Source organism: Salmo trutta, chromosome 1 (assembly GCF_901001165.1).
Source record: "Salmo trutta chromosome 1, fSalTru1.1, whole genome shotgun sequence".
Lineage (NCBI taxonomy): Eukaryota > Metazoa > Chordata > Actinopteri > Salmoniformes > Salmonidae > Salmo > Salmo trutta.
The window spans coordinates 34,188,208-34,210,452 of record NC_042957.1 but is presented as its reverse complement, the minus strand read 5'-3'; the positions used below and the strand labels follow the sequence as shown (position 1 = coordinate 34,210,452).

At 41.6% G+C, this 22,245-nt stretch overlaps 1 protein-coding gene across 8 annotated transcripts in view; it reads right to left on the bottom strand.

Moving 5' to 3' along the window:
* Positions 1–22,012, bottom strand: part of LOC115194605 (filamin-A-interacting protein 1) — a 48,791-nt gene extending 26,779 nt beyond the window's left edge. For 3 of the 8 annotated variants that reach the window (XM_029754487.1, XM_029754494.1, XM_029754450.1), the window contains exons 1-4: positions 21,341–22,012; positions 5,653–5,955; positions 1,484–1,657; positions 754–932 (exon numbers count right to left, since the gene is read on the bottom strand). In XM_029754487.1, coding sequence (XP_029610347.1) covers positions 754–932; positions 1,484–1,657; positions 5,653–5,949 — 650 coding nt within the window. In that variant the 5' untranslated portion in view covers positions 5,950–5,955; positions 21,341–22,012. Of the gene's footprint in view, positions 1–753; positions 933–1,483; positions 1,658–1,740; positions 1,921–5,652; positions 5,956–21,340 lie in introns of those variants that run through there. The other 5 variants (XM_029754478.1, XM_029754463.1, XM_029754459.1 and 2 more) reach the window with 5 other exon arrangements.
* Between the last annotated feature and the right edge of the window lie 233 nt (positions 22,013–22,245).

Here is a 22,245-nt window from a genome sequence, read left to right as displayed (position 1 = left end):
ACCGGCGACACAAAGTGGTAGACACAGGCATTGTATGAATCTGCGCTCGTTTTTTTCTCAAGGGCACTCGGAAACGACTGCACAGTGAAGCCCATCATTACAACAAATATTATCTGGGTGATTTCTTTCCCGGTCGCACTGGTGCTACCAAAATAAAATGTCAGGTCACACAGCAAAATATCTAGGAGCATATGAGATCAAAATGGTTGCACTTTAGAGCACTGGGGGCCTTGTGATTTGCAGAGTGCAGTGACAGATTGGCACACAACCAATTGTAACATGATGTAATTACTCATTTGTATACTGCAGCTACCGCAAGGTGGGGGGCAGGGGCTCTGGGGGCCCCAAACCCCCAAAATATATAAACACATCATAAGCCATGGAAAAATTTGTAAAATAGCCATGGCAAAACATGGCAATATATGTTGCAGGAAATTAGCTTTAAAACAGGAACATTTTCTCTGACTTATGGCAAAATGTGTAGAATAGCATGAGATTAGCTATAAAACTGCAAAAGTTCTCATGGCAATGTGTAGAATTGCTGGAAATTAGCTTTAAAAATTCTAAATTATCTTAGCCTCATTGCAAAACGTGTAGAATAGCATGAGCTAAGCTATAAAAGCTATACTCTATAAAACTGTACATTTCTCTTTGCCCCATGGCAATATATGTAGAATTGCAGGAAGTTTGCGAAACTGCGGTACGCCACTGTACTTACACACATGGAATACGGAACACGCAACTCTCTCTCACCTCTCCCTCTCCTGCTCCAGCAGGTTGGTGAAGTCATCACTCTTGTTCATGAAGTCGGTGTGTTTGCGTTTCTCGCTATCCAGCTCATTAACCGTGCGGCGGTGACACTTCTCGGCCAGCAGCAGCTGCTCCAGCATACGCCGGTACGTCTCGCGATGCTTGTCCTCCAGCCGGTCCAACTGATCAACATATTAGAAGGTTTTCAATGACAACCACCATGTTTTCATTCCAAATTGCACCCTATTCCCTATATAGTTAACTCTTTTTGACCTGGGCCCATATGATAAAAATGAATTCGCTATTAGGGAATAGAGTACCATTTGGAGCACACACCATGTCTGAGTCATTCAAACACTTATCTATCCAGTATGTTCATTAAAAACATTGACCTTTTTATCAACGCTGTATAGCGATTTATAGTTAATCTATATTTATTTTGATATTAACTTCTATAGCAACCTGGACTCTGGGGTAAACGTAACATAGCTAGGGTATGGGTTAAGGTTAGGAATTAGATTAGAGGAAGAGTTAGCTAACATGCTAAGTAGTTGCAAAGTAGCTAAAAAGTAATAAGTAGTTGCTAATTAGCTAAAATTGTCTGTGATGAGATTGCCTTGTAACTTTGTCTTATGTAAGCATACCAAACATAATACAAATTTGAGTGTCCCAGATTCACATTTACTATGTTATGTCTCGTCTATGAGACCAAACTGTCTATAGTGGTACCCACCTCTTGCATGGGCATCTCATAGACATTGTCCCCAAGCATTGTAGTGTTGGTCAGAAGGCTATCTCTCTGCAGGGCCTGGAGGGGTTTGATGGGGGCAGCTGAGCCGTAATGGGCCTCCAGGGCTTGAGGTCGCGGACGCTCTGACTTCAGCATGTGGATGATATCTTCTCTGGCCTACGGACACAAGGAGCAGGGGGACAGTTTAGGTCACCTAAGAACCATTTACACAGAGATAAAGACAATAACAATATTTTTACCTTCTTTATTCTCGATGACAATTGAACCACTTCAAATTGACGGATGTGGCTTTGTTATTGTGAGTAATGACACTTGGAGGTTGCTTTTGTTTTTGAGTTGGGAAATGTGAAAATAGTATCTTCACTAGGACACAATTTCCCCCTTTAACTGCTTTAAATGTGTTGTGTGAACTATATTTGTTGAACTGGGCCCAGGTTTATCTTTATTCCATACTTATTTATCAGCTACATCTCCTTCAGTTTGTTTGGTCAATTGTCTGGTCTAGTTAATTGTATGCAGGTGTGTGGGCCACACCCCTAATTGGTTATTGCCAACACCTGATTGTGTTTCTCCTTTAAAATGGAGGTTGAGAAGAGTTTGGAGAGATCTTGACAATGTGGTAAGAGGTTAGACATGCTATGTATCTTAAGGGTCAAGTGTTACTTCTTTTTGTAGCCTTTTTTGTTGTTGCATGTTCTATATTTTATCCTCTGTGATCTGTTTTCAATAAATATTTATACATTTTTGATAACTTTTCAGTTGTATTTAACTTCTTATGTGTATGGAGTGACGGCCAGCTCTGTCAAAGGAAATTATTGGTAAAAGTTCCGTTTGGCTCACCGACCCTGTTCCTGGAGAGATACCCTTCTGTAGGTTTTCGCTCCAACCCCAGTTGTAACTAACCTGGTTCAGTTTATCAACCAGCTAATTATTACAATCAGGTGTGCTAGATTAGGGTTGCAGCTCTCCAGGAACAGGGTTGGAGAGCCCTGGGTTAGAGAATATACATGCGCAACCATATACAATTATTTTGAAGTATGATCATTGTAATATATGTAAATGACCACAGGGTGGGGTAACTATTGAAAATAAACAGGACATTCATAGTGGTTTTCCTGCACTGTGAGCTCAACTCTCCCCACAGGGGGGTGCTGTTCTCCTTAGCTAGACTCCTGAGTGTCTCCTTTCATACAAATGCAATCCATTACAGGTTTTTTCTCAACCGGCCCCATATGCCCAGGTCGGGGTAGTGCACTATATAGGGAATAGGCTGCCATTTGGGACACAGTTATACATTCCTGCATGAAGATGAAGGACACAAGCCCCTTCTTTATCTCACTCCTTATAAATGATTAATAGAGTTTAATTATTGACATACCACTGTACTAGAATATCATTAGCAAGTAATTTAGTATGAACAAGACCATTCTTCTGTTTTCACAAGACCTTTCTTGAGTGTTGATAAGACATTCAGAGCATGTTGGATTTCAACATGTTCAGGGTTGGATTTCAACATATGGTGTAGGAGGAGGACATGTGTTGTTTATCCCAAGTTGCAACTTTGCAAAGTCATCAACACGCCTAAACAAATCAGCTGGATGGAGAAAGGGATGAGAGTACACTGATGGCAGCAGCATCACTCCCTCCATAGAGCCCCACAGTAGTTGTGTCATAATACCCATAAAACCTAGCTGCCAAACACAGAAATGGTTCCAATTGTTTTTCCACCATTCATTTTTCCCATGGGGGATTTTAGAAACACTTAAAATAAGGGCTGTGTTTTGTGTAGGCTTACCCTGGGTTGCAGTCCAAACACTTAAAAGACACCCTATCCCCTCAGATTAAGTGGACACTTCTGATGACATATCATGACGTCTGACGAGTATACACTTGCAGGGCAAGGGGCGAAGGAGGAAAGAATGCCCGGAAATTCGGCACTCATTCATCCCACGATGATTGTGTTTTCAGCTTGTCGGTGCTTTATATGCGCTCCAGTCAATTATGATTGCATGTCTACTTATATTAAATATATAATTATGAATATACACCTACTGTATAATGGCTAGCAAATCAATTAGCTAAATAATGTTAGCCTGCCTAGCTGGAACTTCTGAAGAAGGAAAATGTTTAATTTCTACAATTTCCAAAATCTAACCATACAAAAACATCATTACTTTTGTGAGAGGTGTTTGTGCCATCATGTGCATTAGTAGCTCAATTTCTAACTTATTTACATTCGTTTTTTACTTACACTTGTGTGTTGACTCCATATATTGACGTTGAGGTTTTAATTTTTGTCTGACTTTATTTCGCGGATATACGATCGTCGCAAATTGAATTATGGGGAGTTTCAGGCCCTGAAGTGAACACACTGTAATTGTACACTCGCAAACTTGACTAAAAGCGAGGCTGATGGGCTTACTTTGCAAACTTCCCTTGCTTGGCTAATCATTTGGACCACCCTCCAAGATGTTGATGGGGATTCCCCCAAGGGCATAAGGTGAGGGTAAGTGGACGAGGGTGTGTCTTTTATGAGTTTGAACCGCAGCCCCGGTGGGAAGTTTTCATAACCATGTAAATCTCTCTCGGACAAAGTGACTTATCAATATATTCAGCTCAATTTTTTTCTCCGATTTGAAAATACTAATTAGCATCAAAGTAGACATCATGCAAGACTACAAATCCCTGCAAGCTCCTGCACGTCATCTCTAGCTGACACCTTTGCTAACAGGTATTTTGTATTTTAAAACTTGCACAAGACAGTTCACAGAATTGTCCATTTAAAGAAATGTAGCCAATTTATTCATTACTACATTTAGCTAACATTAGATAGTTAATCCAGAGATACTTACCTTTGCCTCGAGTCGGCAGTCTCGTACAGATCATCATGGTATTTGTAGTTCTGCATGATAGCCACATTAGCAGCTCATTAGCGTTTCATTCTTGGGAGGTAAATACAGCCGAATATATTGATAAAATTCGAGAGAGATTTACACGGTTATCAAAACATCACGCCAGGGTAAGCCTACACGAAACACAGCCCTCATTTGAAGTGTTTCTAAAATCCCCTATGAGAAAAATGAATAGTGGAAAAACGATTGGAACCATTTCCCTGTTTGACCGCTAGGTTTTGTGGGATTTATGACTCATACTGTGGTACTCTATTGAGGCTTGTTTATAAATGGAACTCCAGTAAGAAAATAATGAACAGCAGGCTTAACACTTTCATTAGGACCCACAGAGTGGGGCAGCGTGGGAAGGTACCAGAGTTAATGGCTGCTGACACTGAAGTTGACTCTCAACAGCAGTGAGTCAGCATCATGACTCTTGGGTTACGCACTCCTGGTTACAGTAACATCTCAAGCCAGACACATAGGCTGAGAGGATGAGAGGCTGAGATGTTACCACCTGCCAAATATAACACAAACCACTTACCACAATGTTAGCTGTTACCTAGCACATAGCAGCAGTGTCAGTGGAGAAACTCTCTGTGTGCATCCCAAATGGCACCCTATTCCCTATACAGTGGTGGAAAAAGTACTCAATTGTCATACTTGAGTAAAAATAAAGATACCTTAATAGAAAATGGCTCAAGTAAAAGTGGAAGTCACCCAGTAAAATACTACTTGAGTAAAAGTCTAAAAGTATTTGGTTTTAAATATACTTAAGTATCAATTGTAAATGGAATTGCTAAAATGTACTTAAGAGTCAAAAGTATAAATCATTTCACTTCCTTATATTAAGCAAACCAGACTGCACAATTTTCTTGTTTCTATATTATTTACTTATAGCCAGGGGCACACTCCAACACTCAGACATCATTTACAAACAAAGCATTCGTTGTTAGTGAGTCCGCCAGATCAGAGGCAGTAGGGATGACCAGGGATGTTCTCTTGATAAGTGTATGAATTGGACCATTTTCCTGTCAAACTTTTGTGTGTCAGAAAAAAATGTATGGAGTAGAAAGTGCATTATTTTCTTTAGGAATGTAGTAAAGTAAAAGTAAAAGTTACCAAAAATCTAAATAGTAAAGTACAGATACTCCCAAAAAACTACTTAAGTTGTACTTTAAAGTATTTTTACGCCACTGCATATATTGCACTGCTTTTGACCAGGGCACAGCAGCACAGTGTTAGTGGAGAACCTCTCACCTGCACCTCTCCTTCCATGACTCCCAGCAGACGGAGAAGGTCCTCCTTAGAGAGATCTATCAGCCCTGCTGCCTTCTTTTGTCCTCTGCTGCTCTCTGTGCTTGTCTGGGGCCTTCTCGCTGTTCCAGACACCAGTGACTTCCCCTCTTTTTCTTCCCGCTGGACCTTCATTTTCCTTTTCACCAGCTCTGGTGTGTTCTCCCCCTCCTCTTTGGGGAAGGCTTTGGTGGGCTGGGTGACCTGGTTTATCTGTCCGTCGTCTGGGCCCTCCATGGCTGTGCTGCACCTGGACCGCATTCTCACCTGCAGGGCGGAGACAGACAACAGGGACACTGAATCCACAGCCCAAATAGTTCACACTATGTTATCCAAAGAAATAACTTGAAATTGCCCTCTTAGTGGCTGTAAATTGTTTAGAGACGATGAGGATTCTATCAGTTCCCTTCCCTGGCTTTGGATAGCAGCTATTTTGATCACAGTGGCCATTGGGGAGGTAATACTCAGTGGCTCCTCCACTCCTGGCATAACAGGATCAAGTTTTGTTTACAAAGCCTGAGTCATGTAGTGCGTCATTATCTCTGCAGAGCAACATAATCATTTGACAGTATTGAATGACAAATAATATGCCATGAGATCACTTCTTAAAGAGAGTGATGGGATCTTAAGCACTTACAAATTTGTAACCTATTGTACGAATTGGAAAGCATAACATATCATACGAAATGGATGACATTGTATACAATAGTGCACAATTTCCGGGGACCTGTTTTGTAGCTCGTTAGTGTTATTTTCTAAGCCACTGGCTGACATTTTACAAAACATTTTATAACACTGCCCTAGCATAATTTTTTGTTAAATTAATATTCTCTGAGCATTAATTATACGGGGTTGTCTCTCATGGCATATGTTTTGAACAAGTTGAAAGTGTTGCTAACATTTCTCAGTGGAGATCTCCCTCGGCCATACATGCAACCTAGACCAGGAAGAAAGCTTGTACAATAGAGAGTAAATAACGTTTCTGTAATCTCAGCCACATTTAAATATCACCTCAAGACTTGTAATCAATAGCAGAAAAGCAACATGTTCAGAAATTCCCCTGTGATCTCACATAACTTAACCTCTCACCTCTGACTAATGCCCTTTGGCCTATGTCATTCCCGCTGTACTAGTATTTCACACTGCTCCCTTTTTCTGTTTCTTAAATTGCTGTACTTGATTGTAATTAGGTGTGGGACCCAACTCTGGGAGTGAGAATAGTCTAGAATAATGTTCTCATAGGGACTTTTAAAAACATCTGGAACCAAAAGAATATTATGAAGCAAGTAGCTATAATAGCAACTGTGTTATTCTAACCTGGATAAACGAATATATTCAGTGTGACGTTAATGCATCAAAAAACATGTGTGACCTTGAATGGTAGGCTATGTGAACTAACATATACAAATACATGACCACCATGACCGTAACGTCTTTCACCATACACTACCTCGCTATGTGCAGTTAGCCTAGGGATGAGGTTAGCATAGTTCTAACTACAGTATATGGAGTGGGTTAGTTACTGCTTTTACTGCAGGGAGGACATTTCCTGGCCAAGAGCTCTCGCCTCCTACTGTGCCAAATCAGATCCATTGTTTCCATTGTCCTAGAATCTATAGAGCCAGAGTCACGCTTTCCATCATGTCACACCAGCGGCGCTGCTACAGTATGCCTGGCCTGGCTGGCCTTGTTTGGACATTGATCAGACCCGTGTTTGTTGTCTGTGTCTGTAATAAGTTCGCATCGCAATCAGAAGCATCATAATCAAAGCCGATATGCTGTGAAAATGCAGACCACAGAATATAGTCATAACAGGTGGGCAATTTTAATTGAATTTGGATGATTCATTCTGTGTGAATCAAAATAATTTGCCCTCGTTATCAGGGGTCGAGCTTTGGGACATTGCCAGTTATGATGATGGTCACATCATCAACACAACAGCCCAGGCAGAAGACACAGACACAAGGGATCCATAACCTTGGAGGGAGGGAGGGAGGGAGGGAGCAACACGGCGGGGGTGCTCAGGAAAAGAACACGATTGCATATGAATGGGGCCAAAGTTCCCCAAGGTTGCACCGTCTCTGATGAAAGCAGCGTGTGACTCAGGCTGAGAGAATCCTGGCAGCCAAATGGTAGCAGCTACTTCAGAGTTGGGCGTTATTAATAGTTGTTTCAGGGGAGAAGCCAAGCACTCCATCGGGTGCAGCCATGGAGCTGTCTTCATTTTGAGTGTCAGTTTGATTCGAACCAAAACGAAGAGTTGTGTATAAAAAAATAAAGCCATGACAAGCCCTGGGTAACAGCAGGCAGAATATTACATTGGAATGTTTACCTAAAGGTTTTGTATCAAATATCTCAAAACGGGCTCAGGGGAAAGAGTGGCAATAATATTTACGATGTTATTCTGAAGTGGTTTCATACCATATAAAGTCACCCATTACAAGTTACTGTACATGTTCTTCTCGGTCTCATGCCCACCCTTCAATAACAGTAAACTTAGAACAGAAAACAAAAATGGTGGTTGGTAATACTGTTGTTCACAACTCCCTTTAAATGCCTTAATTGGGAAGGATGGGGTCGTGGTAATGGCTGGAGCGGAATGGTGGGATGGTATGAAATACATCAGACGCGTGGTTTCCATGTGTTTGATGCCATTCCATTCGCTCCGTTGCAGCCATTATTATGAGCCGTCCTCCCCTCAGCAGCCTCCACTGATTCACAGGCACTATCCAATGGTAGGCTAATACGCATACCCTCACTATAAACATGGTATCAGTTCACACATTGAATCCGTTCTGAGCCATGTGAACCACTTACCCTTCTTACTAATGACTATGCTACAAGGCACAACTTCCCTGTTGCCCAATATCACATGTTGATCATCACAAAGATCATGAAGAGCAGCTTAAGGACGTAAAGATGAATGTTCGCAGGGCCCAGATATTTCTGGGGATGTGATCGTGCCAGGCTGGTCTCTTCAATTTACACTTGAGCCTTGCTAAAACCTGGGACAGCTGTGGCCCATAGCTGATGGTAGAGCATAAGCGCATCACAAATGGAGCCCTATTCCTTACATAGTGCACAACTTTTGACTGGGGCCCATAAGGAATAGGCTGCAATTTGGAATGCACCATATGTGAATTCTCTGCCCATGAAAATAGGGAGGTAAATAAGGGCAGGGTCCCTATTTTTGAGCTGGACCTTTGGCCGGGCGGCATGCACAGCTGTCTGCTGGTGAAGTTTTCAGTGAGTATTTATAGGAGCCCCGTCCCTCAACTTGTGCAATGGGACCCAGAAGTGGAAATGCCAAAAGGTGATCACTTTATAAGCCATCAGCATTCTAAACAGCTGTCAATACTTCTATTTTACTCCACAGCTGTAGGTTTTCACACACGCCAGTAAATGCACATCACACAGTTGCTCATTCGTTCCTACGTTCCTCTGCACACATTTTTTCGAGAGGTATGCAACATCCTTTGATATTCAAAGACCTCTGCTATTTATAGAAATAAAATGACGGATATTGATATCATTTCTTGGCTTCTCTAACAACACATTCCTCCATGGGCATAATGACAGTGCAGCTAATCTGGGAAACAAAGACTGGTGGCGTTGGCCAAGGCAGTCAGCAATGACTCTTATAATTTATATGTTATATGATATGTATAAACATCTCTCTGGCAGGCTGACAGTATCACATCTTGGTATTATGGCAGGTCCACCTGCTAGTTTCTCTCACGGTGCATTACCACATACTGCAGTGAAAGGGAGAGTGTTTAAGTGCTTAACTTCAAACATGTCTGCTCTCAGCTCGTCCAATACTTCCTGTTGCCACACAACACCTTTCAGATGTATTCTTTGGTTAATTTGGTTCCTGTATAGTTACAGAGGAAGATCTGACACATTGTCTCGTCCGATCAAGGCTACTTGAATGTGGCGAAGGCTCCCCGTGGACAGTCTCACAGACCAGCCAACAGCCGACAGTCTCACAGACCAGCCCCAGTCAAACGAGGTACTGGCAGGTGGCGGCAGCTGTCCAAATCCCCCACTACTTGATTTTGTAGCTCTTCAAAAATGTCCCTTTGAAATGGAATTTCAATTCAGTCATGCATGCGACTAAAGACTCCCAATGTGACTAAATATGGGAAGACGAACATAGGGGAGAGACTTTTTATTTTGAAAACCGAAAATCCTATCCTCCTGCAGCAACTCACTCAGAGTAAAGGGAAGAAAAAGCAGCATAACCCGACTCGTGTAACGGGACCGTACACTTGCCACATCTATACTCCTCTGAGAATTTTACTGGTGACAATATGCTGAGTAGATTTCACCTAATTTCCAAAAGCAAAATATTATGCTGTGGTTGTCTTCGCAACCCTGTATGAGGTAGACAGTAGAGAGCTGTGTGCAACATCAGAACTTAATGCAGCTTTGCACTTCGTTTATCAGACGATTGAGTAATCTTCCTCTGGGAGTCTGCTTCACACCATGCTGTATTTATGAGTTCAGCTGCCACTGTCGGTAAAAACCACCGCCAGCAGGGGACAAAACAATCCAAACAAAGCTATAAAAACTAAAACTAAATTCTGATAAGTCACCTCTAATGAAATACCACTCAATTCGAACCCCTATGACTCTGTCAGTGAGAGACACTGTGTGCATTCCAAACCTCTGTTACCTCTGGGTAGCCTGTGATTAGCTACAGTATATTATATTCAGTCTCCCACTGTAAGGTGAATACCACTGAGAGTTTATAGGTTCAGGAGGAGGTCAATCTGTCTTTTCAATGTCACAGCTCTCTGTAAATTCAGTGGAAAACAGGCACTTCCTGAAGTCTCCTACCATTGCTACCTACCAACCCAGACAAGTTTGTGACAAAAGGTCAGGGTAGGGTCAAAGGTGACTGGGGGGGTTCAGATCAGGGTGGTAAAACAAAAGTCTGTGAAACAGGAAGGAAACTGTCTACAAGGGTTCAGTCACTCAGAGCCAGGGTTGGGTAGGTTACTTTCTAAATGTAATCTGTTACAGTTACTAGTTACCTGTCCAAAAATGTAATCAGTAACATACCTTTTGGATTACCCAAACTCAGTAACGTAATCTGATTACATTCAGTTACTTTTAGATTACTTTCCCCTTAAGAGGTATTAGAAGAAGACAAAAAAGTATGTTACCAATTGAACAACATCTATTGCAGGATAAATCAATGTTAAAGTTTACATAGCTGGCCATATACAATGGGGGAAAAAGTATTTGATCCCCTACTCATTTTGTACGTTTGCCCACTTACAAAGAAATGATCAGTCTATAATTTTAATAGTAGGTTTATTTGAACAGTGAGAGTCAGAATAAGAACTAAAAAATACAGAAAAACGCATGTCAAAAATGTTATAAAATGATTTGCATTTTAATGAGGGAAATAAGTATTTGACCCCTCTGCAAAACATGACTTAGTACTTGGTGGCAAAACCCGTGTTGGCAATCACAGAGGTCAGACGTTTCTTGAAGTTGGCCACCAGGTTTGCACACATCTCAGGAGGGATTTTGTCCCACTCCTCTTTGCAGATCTTCTCCAAGTCATTAAGGTTTCGAGGCTGACATTTGGCAACTCGAACCTTCAGCTCCCTCCACAGATTTTCTGTGGGATGAAGGTCTGGAGACTGGCTAGGCCACTCCAGGACCTTAATGTGCTTCTTCTTGAGCCACTCCTTTGTTGCCTTGGCCGTGTGTTTTGAGTCATTGTCATGCTGGAATACCCATCCACGACCCGATTTTCAATGCCCTGGCTGAGGGAAGGAGGTTCTCACCCAGGATTTGACGGTACATGGCCCCGTCCATCGTCCCTTTGATGCGGTGAAGGTGTCCTGTCCCCTTAGCAGAAAAACACCCTCAAAGCATAATGTTTCCACCTCCATGTTTGACGGTGGAGATGGTGTTCTTGGGGTCATAAGCAGCATTCCTCCTCCTCCAAACACGGCGAGTTGAGTTAATGTCAAAGAGCTCCATTTTGGTCTCATCTGACCACAACACTTTCACCAGTTGTCCTCTGAATCATTCTGATGTTCATTGGCAAACTTCAGACGGGCATGTATATGTATTCTTGAGCAGGGGGACCTTGCGGGCGCTGCAGGATTTCAGTCCGTCACGGCGTAGTGTGTTACCAATTGTTTTTCTAGGTGACTATGGTCCCAGCTGCCTTGAGATCATTGACAAGATCCTCCCATGTAGTTCTGGGCTGATTCCTCAACGTTTTCATGATCCTTGCAACTCCACGAGGTGAGATCTTGCATGGAGCCCCAGGCCGAGGGATATTGACAGTTCTTTTGTGTTTCTTCCATTTGCGAATAATCGCACCAAATGTTGTCACCTTCTCACCAAGATGCTTGGCGATGGTCTTGTAGCCCATTCCAGCCTTGTGTAGGTCTACAATCTTGTCCCTGACATCCTTGGAGAGCTCTTTGGTCTTGGCCATGGTGGAGAGTTTGGAATCTGATTGATTGCTTCTGAGGACAGGTGTCTTTTTTACAGGTAACAAGCTGCGTTTAGGAGCACTCCCTTTAAGAGTGTGCTCCTAATCTCAGCTCGTTACCTGTATAAAAGACACCTGGGAGCCAAAAATCTTTCTGATTGAGAGGGGGTCAAATACTTATTTCCCTCATTAAAATGCAAATCAATTTATAACATTTTTGACATGCGTTTTTCTGGATTTTTTAGTTGTTATTCTGTCTCTCACTGTTCAAATAAACCTACCATTAAAATTATAGACTGATCCTTTCTTTGTCAGTGGGCAAACGTACAAAATCAGCAGGGGATCAAATACTTTTTTCCACCACTGTATGGATGTTAAATTTTACTTTATGGGTTGGTTTTATAGGCTTCTTCTAACCCATTGCTTTCTACTACATATAATACGATTACATTTTATCTTTACATTAAAAACCAAAGTCGATCAGAATTCCAGTCATGCCAATAAATGGTATACCCCTTGATCTTCAAGAATAGGACTTGGAAATATGGAAGTATAGATTAGCTAAATTGTTTTACCTGAGCATAACCCCAAAACTAAAGATTTATAAGCCAGTCGTACCTTTTTGTTGGTGACACTTTGATATCTTGATAATATGCAGCTGTTTAAAGGGAAAATCCACAGATGAATCAATAACAAAATGGCCGCCCGCCTCTGTTTTGGTAAAAAGCTGAGGGATGGGCCTGGAAAATGTAACCACTCTCAGATTAATAGACAGAGCTAAGGATGCAAATGATTGCTTCAACCATGTTATGAGGCTATACAGTGTTTGTTTAAATTTACAATGTTTACAAACATTGGAAAAAAACAAGTTTGTATTTTGGGTTCTCATGGAGTGTGAGAGTTAAACTAAGCTCATGAGGCATTTATAAATTATATTCTTCAAGAATGAATCAATATATATACAGTACCAGTCAAATGTTTGGACACACCTACTTATTCAAGGATTTTTCTATATTTGACTATTTTCTACATTGTAGAATAATAGTGAAGACATCAAAACTATGAAATAACACATGGAATCATGCAGTAACCAAAATATATTTTATATTTGAGATTCTTCAAAGTAGCCACCCTTTGCCTTGATGACAGCTTTGCACACTCTTGGCATTCTCTCAACCAGCTTCATGAGGTAGTCACTTGGAATGCATTGAAATTAACAGGTGTGCCTTGCTAAAAGTTAATTTGTGGAATATCTTTCCTTCTTGGATGTAGCAACTACAGATAGAGTTGAAGGGGCAATCAGAAGTGTGTGAGTTTGAGCATGTGTCCATTAGGCCTATGGATATTTTTTTTCTATCAGCATGAATTAGATTGAGCAATAAAAGCCTCACTTTTATTCTATAGGCTGGGATCTGCACTATGCAGCTGTTGCAAGAGCGCATTTTTCACTAGCTGTCCACTGGTTTCAAAAATAATGATTGACAGGCGGCTTAAACTTCTCGAATTCAACCATTATTGGGTTCAAATACACATTTAGATTTGTGAACAGCCATTCACAACAACCACAATCCGTACAGTGCAAATAGCTAAATAAGAGGTCCTGTGTGGCTCAGTTGGTAGAGCATGGTGTTTACAACGCCAGGGTTGTGGGTTCGATTCCCACGGGGGACCAGTACGGAGAAAAAATGTATGAAATGTAGGCATTCACTGCTGTAAGTCGCTCTGGATAAGAGCATCTGCTAAATGACTAAAATGTAAGAGAGCAGCAGTGTGATTCACGTCAATGCACTATGTAGATATCAATAATAAGTGATCGCCGTAGACTACAGTGCTGCCATCCTTACCTCCAAGCGTTTATTCAAATTGGATAATCTTTGGATGCCGACAGCAGTCGCACCATTGGAAGACATACAGTGGTTTGCGAAAGTATTCACTCCCCTTGGCATTTTTCCTATTTTGTTGCCTTACAACCTGGAATTAAAATGGATTTTTGGGGGGTTTGTATCATTTGATTTACACAACATGCCTACCATTTTGAAGATGCAAAATATTTTTTACTTTGAGACAAACAAGAAATAAGACAAAAAAACGGAAAACTTGAGCGTGCATAACTATTCACCCCCCAAAGTCAATACTTTGTAGAGCCACCTATTGCAGCAATTACAGCAAAAAGTCTCTTGGGGTATGTCTCTATAAGCTTGGCACATCTAGCCACTGGGATTTTTGCCCATTCTTCAGGGCAGCACTGCTCCAGCTCCTTCAAGTTGGATGGGTTCCGCTGATGTACAGCAATCTTTAAATCTTTAAGTCATACCACAGATTCTCAATTGGATTGAGGTCTGGGCTTTGACTAGGCCACTCCAAGACATTTACATTTTTCCCCTTAAACCACTCGAGTGTTGCTTTAGCAGTATGCTAATGGTCATTGTCCTGCTGGAAGGTGAACCTCCGTCCCAGTCTCAAATCTCTGGAAGACTGAAACAGGTTTCCCTCAAGAATTTCCCTGTATTTAGCGTCATCCATCATTCCTTCAATTCTGACCAGTTTCCCAGTCCCAGCCAATGAAAAACATCCCCACAGCATGATGCTGCCACCACCATGCTTCACTGTGGGGAGGTGTTCTCGGGGTGATGAGAGGTGTTGGGTTTGCGCCAGACATAGCATTTTCCTTGATGACCAAAAAGCTCCATTTTAGTCTCATCTGACCAGAGTACCTTCTTCCATATGTTTGGGGAGTCTCCCACATGCCTTTTGGCAAACACCAATCGTTTTTGCTTATTATTTTCTTTAAGCAATGGCTTTTTTTCTGGCAACTCTTCCGTAAAGCCCAGCTCTGTGGAGTGTATGGCTTAAAGTGGTCCTATGGACAGATACTCCAATCTCCGCTGCGGAGCTTTGCAGCTCCTTCAGGGTTATCTTTGGTCTCTTTGTTGCCTCTCTGATTAATGCCCTCCTTGCCTGGTCCGTGAGTTTTGGTGGGCAGCCCTCTCTTGGCAGGTTTGTTGTGGTGCCATATTCTTTCTATTTTTTAATAAAGGATTTATGGTTCTCCGTGGGATGTTCAAAGTTTTTGATATTTTTTATAACCCAACCCTGATCTGTACTTCTCCACAACTTTGTCCCTGACCTGTTTGGCGAGCTCCTTGGTCTTCATAGTGCTGCTTGCTTGGTGGTGCCCATTGCTTAGTGGTGTTGCAAACTCTGGGGCTTTTCAGAACAGGTGTATATATACTGAGATCATGTGACAGATCATGTGACACTTAGATTGCACACGGGGACTTTATTTAACTAATTACGTGACTTCTGAAAGTAATTGGTTGCTTGGATCTTATTTAGGGGCTTCATAGTAAAGGGGGTGAATACATATGCATACACCACTTTTCCGTTTTTTATTTGTTATAATTTTTTTGAAACAAGTTATTTTTTAAATTTCACTTCACCAATTTTAACTTTTTTGTGTATGTCCATTACATGAAATCCAAATAAAAATCAATTTAATTTACAGGTTGTAATGCAACAAAATAGGAAAAACGCCAAGGGCTGAATACTTTTGCAAGGCACTGTAGCTTGGACTGTAGCCTTCAAAAGCCTATTCCTGCTCTTTTCCCGCGATCCATCAAACACATTTGGTGTGTCACCATTGCGGTCTCTGACTTAAGTCAGACTCTCTCACGTTGAACAAATTTAAATTTGCGCCTTTTTTCTATGCTGATTTGAATGTCATTGAGAAGATGTTATTTCGCAAATATCCTTTCTGAATTTAAAAGTAATCCTCGAAGTAATCATCTAGGTTTTTCAAAAGTATCTGTAATCTGATCACAATATTTTTTGTGGGTCACTGACTCAAAAGTAAAGACACAAAACCCCTCTAGTCTATGAATCACAGGAGTCTCTTCCTTGACTCAGACTACCAGATAGCTTTCTTATACTGTGCTCATTCAAGTCTATCTTGACAACCCAGACATTTTAGGAACCATTTCATCTTCCTATTTGATTTTCTGATAAAAGTAAAGAATATATTGTAACTCCAGCGTTGGAAGCCGTACATATCATTTTAGAGGTATATGTATGAGTGTGTGTGGGGGTCCAACACTAGCAGGTGGGTTCTGCATGTGCCACGGGCCAGGGGGGGAAGTTGTCAGTAACGAGGTTACATTAAGATTGCTATATTTATGTCATCTGCATGAAATACTACAGATTGGAACCCGACACAGTGATATTCCACTCTCGGCTGTATACGTACGTCAGCACTTGGGGCAGTAAATGCTTGATATTAATAGTGGACGTGGTACAGTACAGTGAGGTCTGTAATATTACATTTACACAGTGGTAAGCTGTCCATAGAGGTTTAGTCAAATGTATATCAGTGGTCTGGAATGTTTTATTTGGTGTTATTCCACATAACAAACCATAGCAGTAAACGATACAGTACATGTAACCTAAACAGATGCATATAACCAGATGGCCATGCAGGCTCTAACTTTCAAATCAAATCTAATCCAATTTTATTGGTCACATACACATATTTAGCAGATGTTATTGCGGGTGTAACGAAATGCTTGTGTTCCTAGCTCCAACACCAAATAAAACATTCCAGACCACTGATATACATTTGACTAAACCTCTATGGACAGCTTACCACTGTGTAAATGTAATATTACAGACCTCACTGTACTGTACCACGTCCACTATTAATATCAAGCATTTACTGCCCCAAGTGCTGACGTACGTATACAGCCGAGAGTGGAATATCACTGTGTCGGGTTCCAATCTGTAGTATTTCATGCAGATGACATAAATATAGCAATCTTAATGTAACCTCGTTACTGACAACTTCCCCCCTGGCCCGTGGCACATGCAGAACCCACCTGCTAGTGTTGGACCCCCACACACACTCATACATATACCTCTAATATGATATGTACGGCTTCCAACGCTGGAGTTACAATATATTCTTTACTTTTATCAGAAAATCAAATAGGAAGATGAAATGGTTCCTAAAATGTCTGGGTTGTCAAGATAGACTTGAATGAGCACAGTATAAGAAAGCTATCTGGTAGTCTGAGTCACGGAAGAGACTACTGAGATTCATACAGCAGAGGGGTTTTGTGTCTTTACATTTGAGTCAGTGACCCACATCCTTTGGCAACATTACATTACATCATTATCTGCCACCTTACAAGGGTATCTGAAGTCAGACAAATGAGTGAGCAGCAAGGTTCATGTGAACGCTGGTATAAAAATAGAAATCAGACTCTTGAGCAAGTTCAAAGTTGCACACAACAAGAAGCCAGGCCAGGTTTTTTTTATTAGGGTTTTAGCAGAAAGCAGGCCTGGGAAAGGGCTTCTCAGAAACCAGACTGGATCCAGGACTAAAGCCACATGAGTGGATCTCACTTGAAAAGAGGAGGTTCAGCTGCAAGGTCAATCCAAAGCCAAGGGCTACATATTAAAACGGAATAACAAATCACGATGTGACATGCGTCTAAAAGAGGCACAGTGCTGAAAGGAAATGTTTCATTCAAAACTATTGCTATCATAAAAGGAAATGGAATATAGTACACTTAATTAAATACCACTATAACTGTGGCGTTATTTCAACAGTCCTATTTCCATTGCCAAGCCTAATAGGGTGTCTTAAAGATTGGCCGTGACTTGACTTCCCTGTCATCATCAAAACTCTCACAGTCCGAGTCAATTCTCAGTCCTACATGTTCAATCAGCAGTGAAAATGAATGAGCAAAAGATATGGCAGGTTTGCTTCTATCTTCACAATCCTCTGTGCTGAGTCCTAATCAGTGGTTATGGATCCAGCAAACTAACACCACTAGCCAGATGTAGATCTCAAGCTGGCCAGTCTCAAATGCCTTTCTGGTGGAATGACGATGAAGTCACTTCCCTCATAAAGCGAGAGACAAAGAGACAGCGAAGAGAGAGAGAGAGGGGGGGGGGAAAGAGAGAACAGAGAGAGAGAGAGCGAGCGAGAAGAATGTGTGAGAGTTTGAGACCCTATGAGAGAGGGGGAGAGATTAATGCTGACTGTGTTTTATTATTTTGATTTTTACAGACTATTTCCTCCCTGAGCCTGAAACACTCAACTATTTGTTTGTCATCAGTTTCCCAGAAAACACATGCTGTCATAACATCTAGGAAAGTCAGGACAAACAGGGTGAAGACAGAATTCTTGCAATTAGAAAAAAAAGGCAGCTCACAGAACAGTCTGTAGGTAGATCAGCCTTATCTTACAGTAAACATACTTTAAAGGCTTTATATCAGTAAAGATGAGTTGAGAGACGTGTTATGTTCTGAACACAAATCACAAATGGTCCTCCATTGGGGTGAGCGTTTGGGGTTAAACACATACAGTACATCTGCTCTTACAAAGCTGAATTATGTCAACCAGCTGACCAGCGATCATTTGAAATCCTTTGATTCCCCTTGTTGGGAGCAGTACAATTGCAAGGGCTGGAAATGATTGTGGGGTGCTTCAGATGCAGCTGTTCAAGCTGATAATGAGAGAATAATCCAGAGACGTTGTGTGAGGCCAGCACCACTCCAAATCACTGTGTGTGTGTGTGTGTGTGTGTGTGTGTGTGTGTGTGTGTGTGTGTGTGTGTGTGTGTGTGTGTGTGTGTGTGTGAGCGTGCATGCTGTCCATCCCATGCACCACACCTTCAGCTCTACTTCAGTGTGTGGGCAGGCTGGATGATTTCACTAAGTGTGGGCTGATATGGAATGTTAAATAGCATAGTGGTAATGCATGGTTACCCTTGGTCATTTTAAAAGAGACACACCCTTGTGGGATGTAAAAGCACCCACAGCATAATGCTGACAATGGGCTATTCAGTCAAACGTGTTTATCTGTAATCTCCATTCAACATTTTTCGTGATATACTATTTTTATGAAGCGCACATAACGATCTGTGATAGAGATGGCATATAGTATTATTTAATTCACAATATTTAGTGATCTCAGCCAGTGTTTTTAGTGTCCTATCATCTGGCAAGCAGGTTAGTGTTTTTCGTCATGAATCTTGTTCTGGAGGCAGCACGGCAGTGGTCACTAGCTGGCACAGCCATGAAATCTGATGTTAAACCTAACCTTAACCGCACTGCTAACCCTAATGCCTAACCCGAACCTTAAATTAAGACCATGAAGGACATTTTTGTTTTCATGAATTTGTACAATATTGGCATTTTAGATTTTGCAGCTAGCGAAAATCGCTCAGTTCTGCCTCCAGGACAAGACTCGTCCCAAAAACGTCAACAAGGCAAAGCACCCAAACAAATGTAATCCATCTCTCTCTAGTCCCTTATTTTGCTGTCATGGGAACAGCGGTGCTGTTGTTATGAAACAAAACATGAGGACAGGCCCTGCTGTTTCCCTCCATGGGAGATTGCTGAGCTGAATTAGCTAAGTGATCTCATGGTTCACTGTCTTATCACTTGGCCTTTGGCTGCCGGTGAAGTAATGCCACAGGCACAAACTGAAGCAGATGATTTAAAGACAACCGCTGCCAGAGAAACTTACAAGAGCACCAGGGAATGCAGTGTGATCATTTGAGTTACAGACTGGAGGGGAGGACAAAAGAGAGGCTCCACAGGCAGTAATTTAGTTTCTCATACATAATAACCGATAACTACCCAACCTGTCAATAATCTGTCCAGAAAGGTATACTCCATTAAAGTAATTCAGGCTTGTTAATAGAGATTAAGGAAGAAGTATAAAAGTGTCCAAGAATAATATCCGTATAAATTGCCCTTTAAGAAATGGTCATTGATATGCAACAGGACCTCACTATTCCTTCAGTTGTTCTGAACGCTATTGGCATTGTCCAAAATATTTCTAAACAAACTGACCTCTGACCTGTCCATTACGAAAGACAATAGATTTTTTTTAACACTTGATCATCCTCCACATAACACACAGGACAGCTGTGTGGAGTTCCTAAAGCCGATGACAATGACTTGATGACGCAAACGCCACTGAAGCCCTGCCTTACCCACACGGGCAGCAGACATTTATTGTATCATCACAGAGGGAAAAATCTTTTGATCAGATTAAAAATAACTTACAATAAAAACAGTGGAAAAAGTTATTAATGGAACGTTCCCTAGTCCCTAGGGATGTGACTGCCTGGCACGGGAGAATGCAGAGGGGAGGACGGCTCATAATAATGGCTGGAAGGGAGTAAATGGAATGGTATCAAACACATGTGTTTAATGTATTTGATACCATTCCACTGATTCTGCTCCAGCCATTACCATGAAACTAGTTCTCCCCAATTAAGGTGCCACCCACATGTGCTGCCTGGGTATGTATGTATGGTACCACAGGCTGGCAGAGGACACATCTACAGGCTACCACTGGAATAACAGTGAGAGGATGTGATAGCATCTCTGTTTACTGTGTGCCTTCAAACAGTGGGGTCTCTCATGGAACCTCTTAACAGAACAAAACCCATTGGGAACATCTACTGTTTTGACATGGGAAAACGTCAAAGTGGACAGACATGATAGTGATAATGTCAGCCGTTTAGCAGACGCTTTTATCCAAAGTGACTTACAGTCATGCTTGCGTAAATATTACATTTGGGTGGCCCTGGGAATTGAACCCACAACCCTGGCAATGCAAGCACCATGCCATACCAACTGAGCCATACAGGCTTATTAATAAGAGAGACATTCTTTAATGTTAATTACTTCAACTTACCTTGTCCAAATTTCACCTTTCATCCAACGTGAACAAGTCGACATGTTTAGAGACAAATCTCGCAGTCCAAAGAAAGTTGAGCAACTGCAGTATGTTAGACCCTGATTTATCATTGTATTATTGCATCATTTTCACTACGTTCCCTGTGTTGTTACTCAGCTATTAGTACATTTAATATATCCTCTAGAGAGAGAGCTAAAGCGTTCTTCTGGTAAAAGATGTAATCAATGAATGCCTCCTAATGTACCATTTCCTGAATTGAGTCTGGACCGGACGTCAGATGGCAGCAACTAATGTTCTTTCCCAACTTCACTGATTCACAATGTGTTCCACTTTACGAACTAGTAAGGGAACTAGAAACCATATAATTGGGCATCTAAATGTCCCAACATGTAGTCCATACAAGTTTATTTTTGCAAGGAAAAGAAAAGCTATTCAAATCTATGAAGAATAGCAGAATCCTTTCCCCTTACCTGTTCTCAATGGTACCACATCACAGGTGACGACAGGTCAAAAAGGAATATCTCAGTTATTGAGAATCAAGTCCCAGAGTAAAAACAGTCTCACCTCAATGTCTCGGTGTTCTTCAGTTACCTTGACTACGTGTGTCAAAAAGAGACATATCAAACGTAGATGATCTATACTCTCACCTCTTACTTTTCTATTTTAATAACTTGTTTCCTCTCTTCTCTCCTGTCAAGGCAACAGAGGCAATGCAAGAGGCGTCTGAAGATGAATACCAAGCTTTGTCCTCTCCAGAAGTTTGGGCCGGCAGAGTCTTTTCACAAACTGAGAGGATGAGAGAGAAAAAAGAAAGAGAGAGAGAGAGAGAGAAAGAGAGAGACCAGCAAGCAAGAGGAGGTGGTCAGAGCTGCTTTTGTTTGAAAAGTCCGTTTTTCCTTCAAATGGAGATATCCAAAGTTAGTTAGATGGAGAGGAGGGTAGATAAGTGGAATATAGCCTTTGTCAGTACCCAGGACCCTGCCTTTTCCCTTTTGTTCCTGGGCAGGAGAGTGTAGAGCTCTGAGTGTAGCAGAGTCTGCCTGGGCTATATTTAACAAGTGTTCTCAGTCACTCATGGCTGTTAGCAGCTGAGCAGATTGAGGGAAGCTTTTCCAAGCCCCTCTGACAGCTGAACTATCCCACTCTGAAGCGGGCAGGGGAAGTCCAGCTCCACCACTCCCGCCAGAGCAGAGGCAGGGTTAGCAAGGAGGGCTCAGTCTCTGCCTGGTTAGTCAATACACAGTCATCTTTTCTAAGAAGCAAATGAGAAAATCGCAGGTAAATAATATAAGATCACCAGTTTGCCTTCAACCATTTGAGTATGAGAAGTTAGTTTATTGTTTTTGTGTAAAGGTGGTTCCACATTATGCATCCA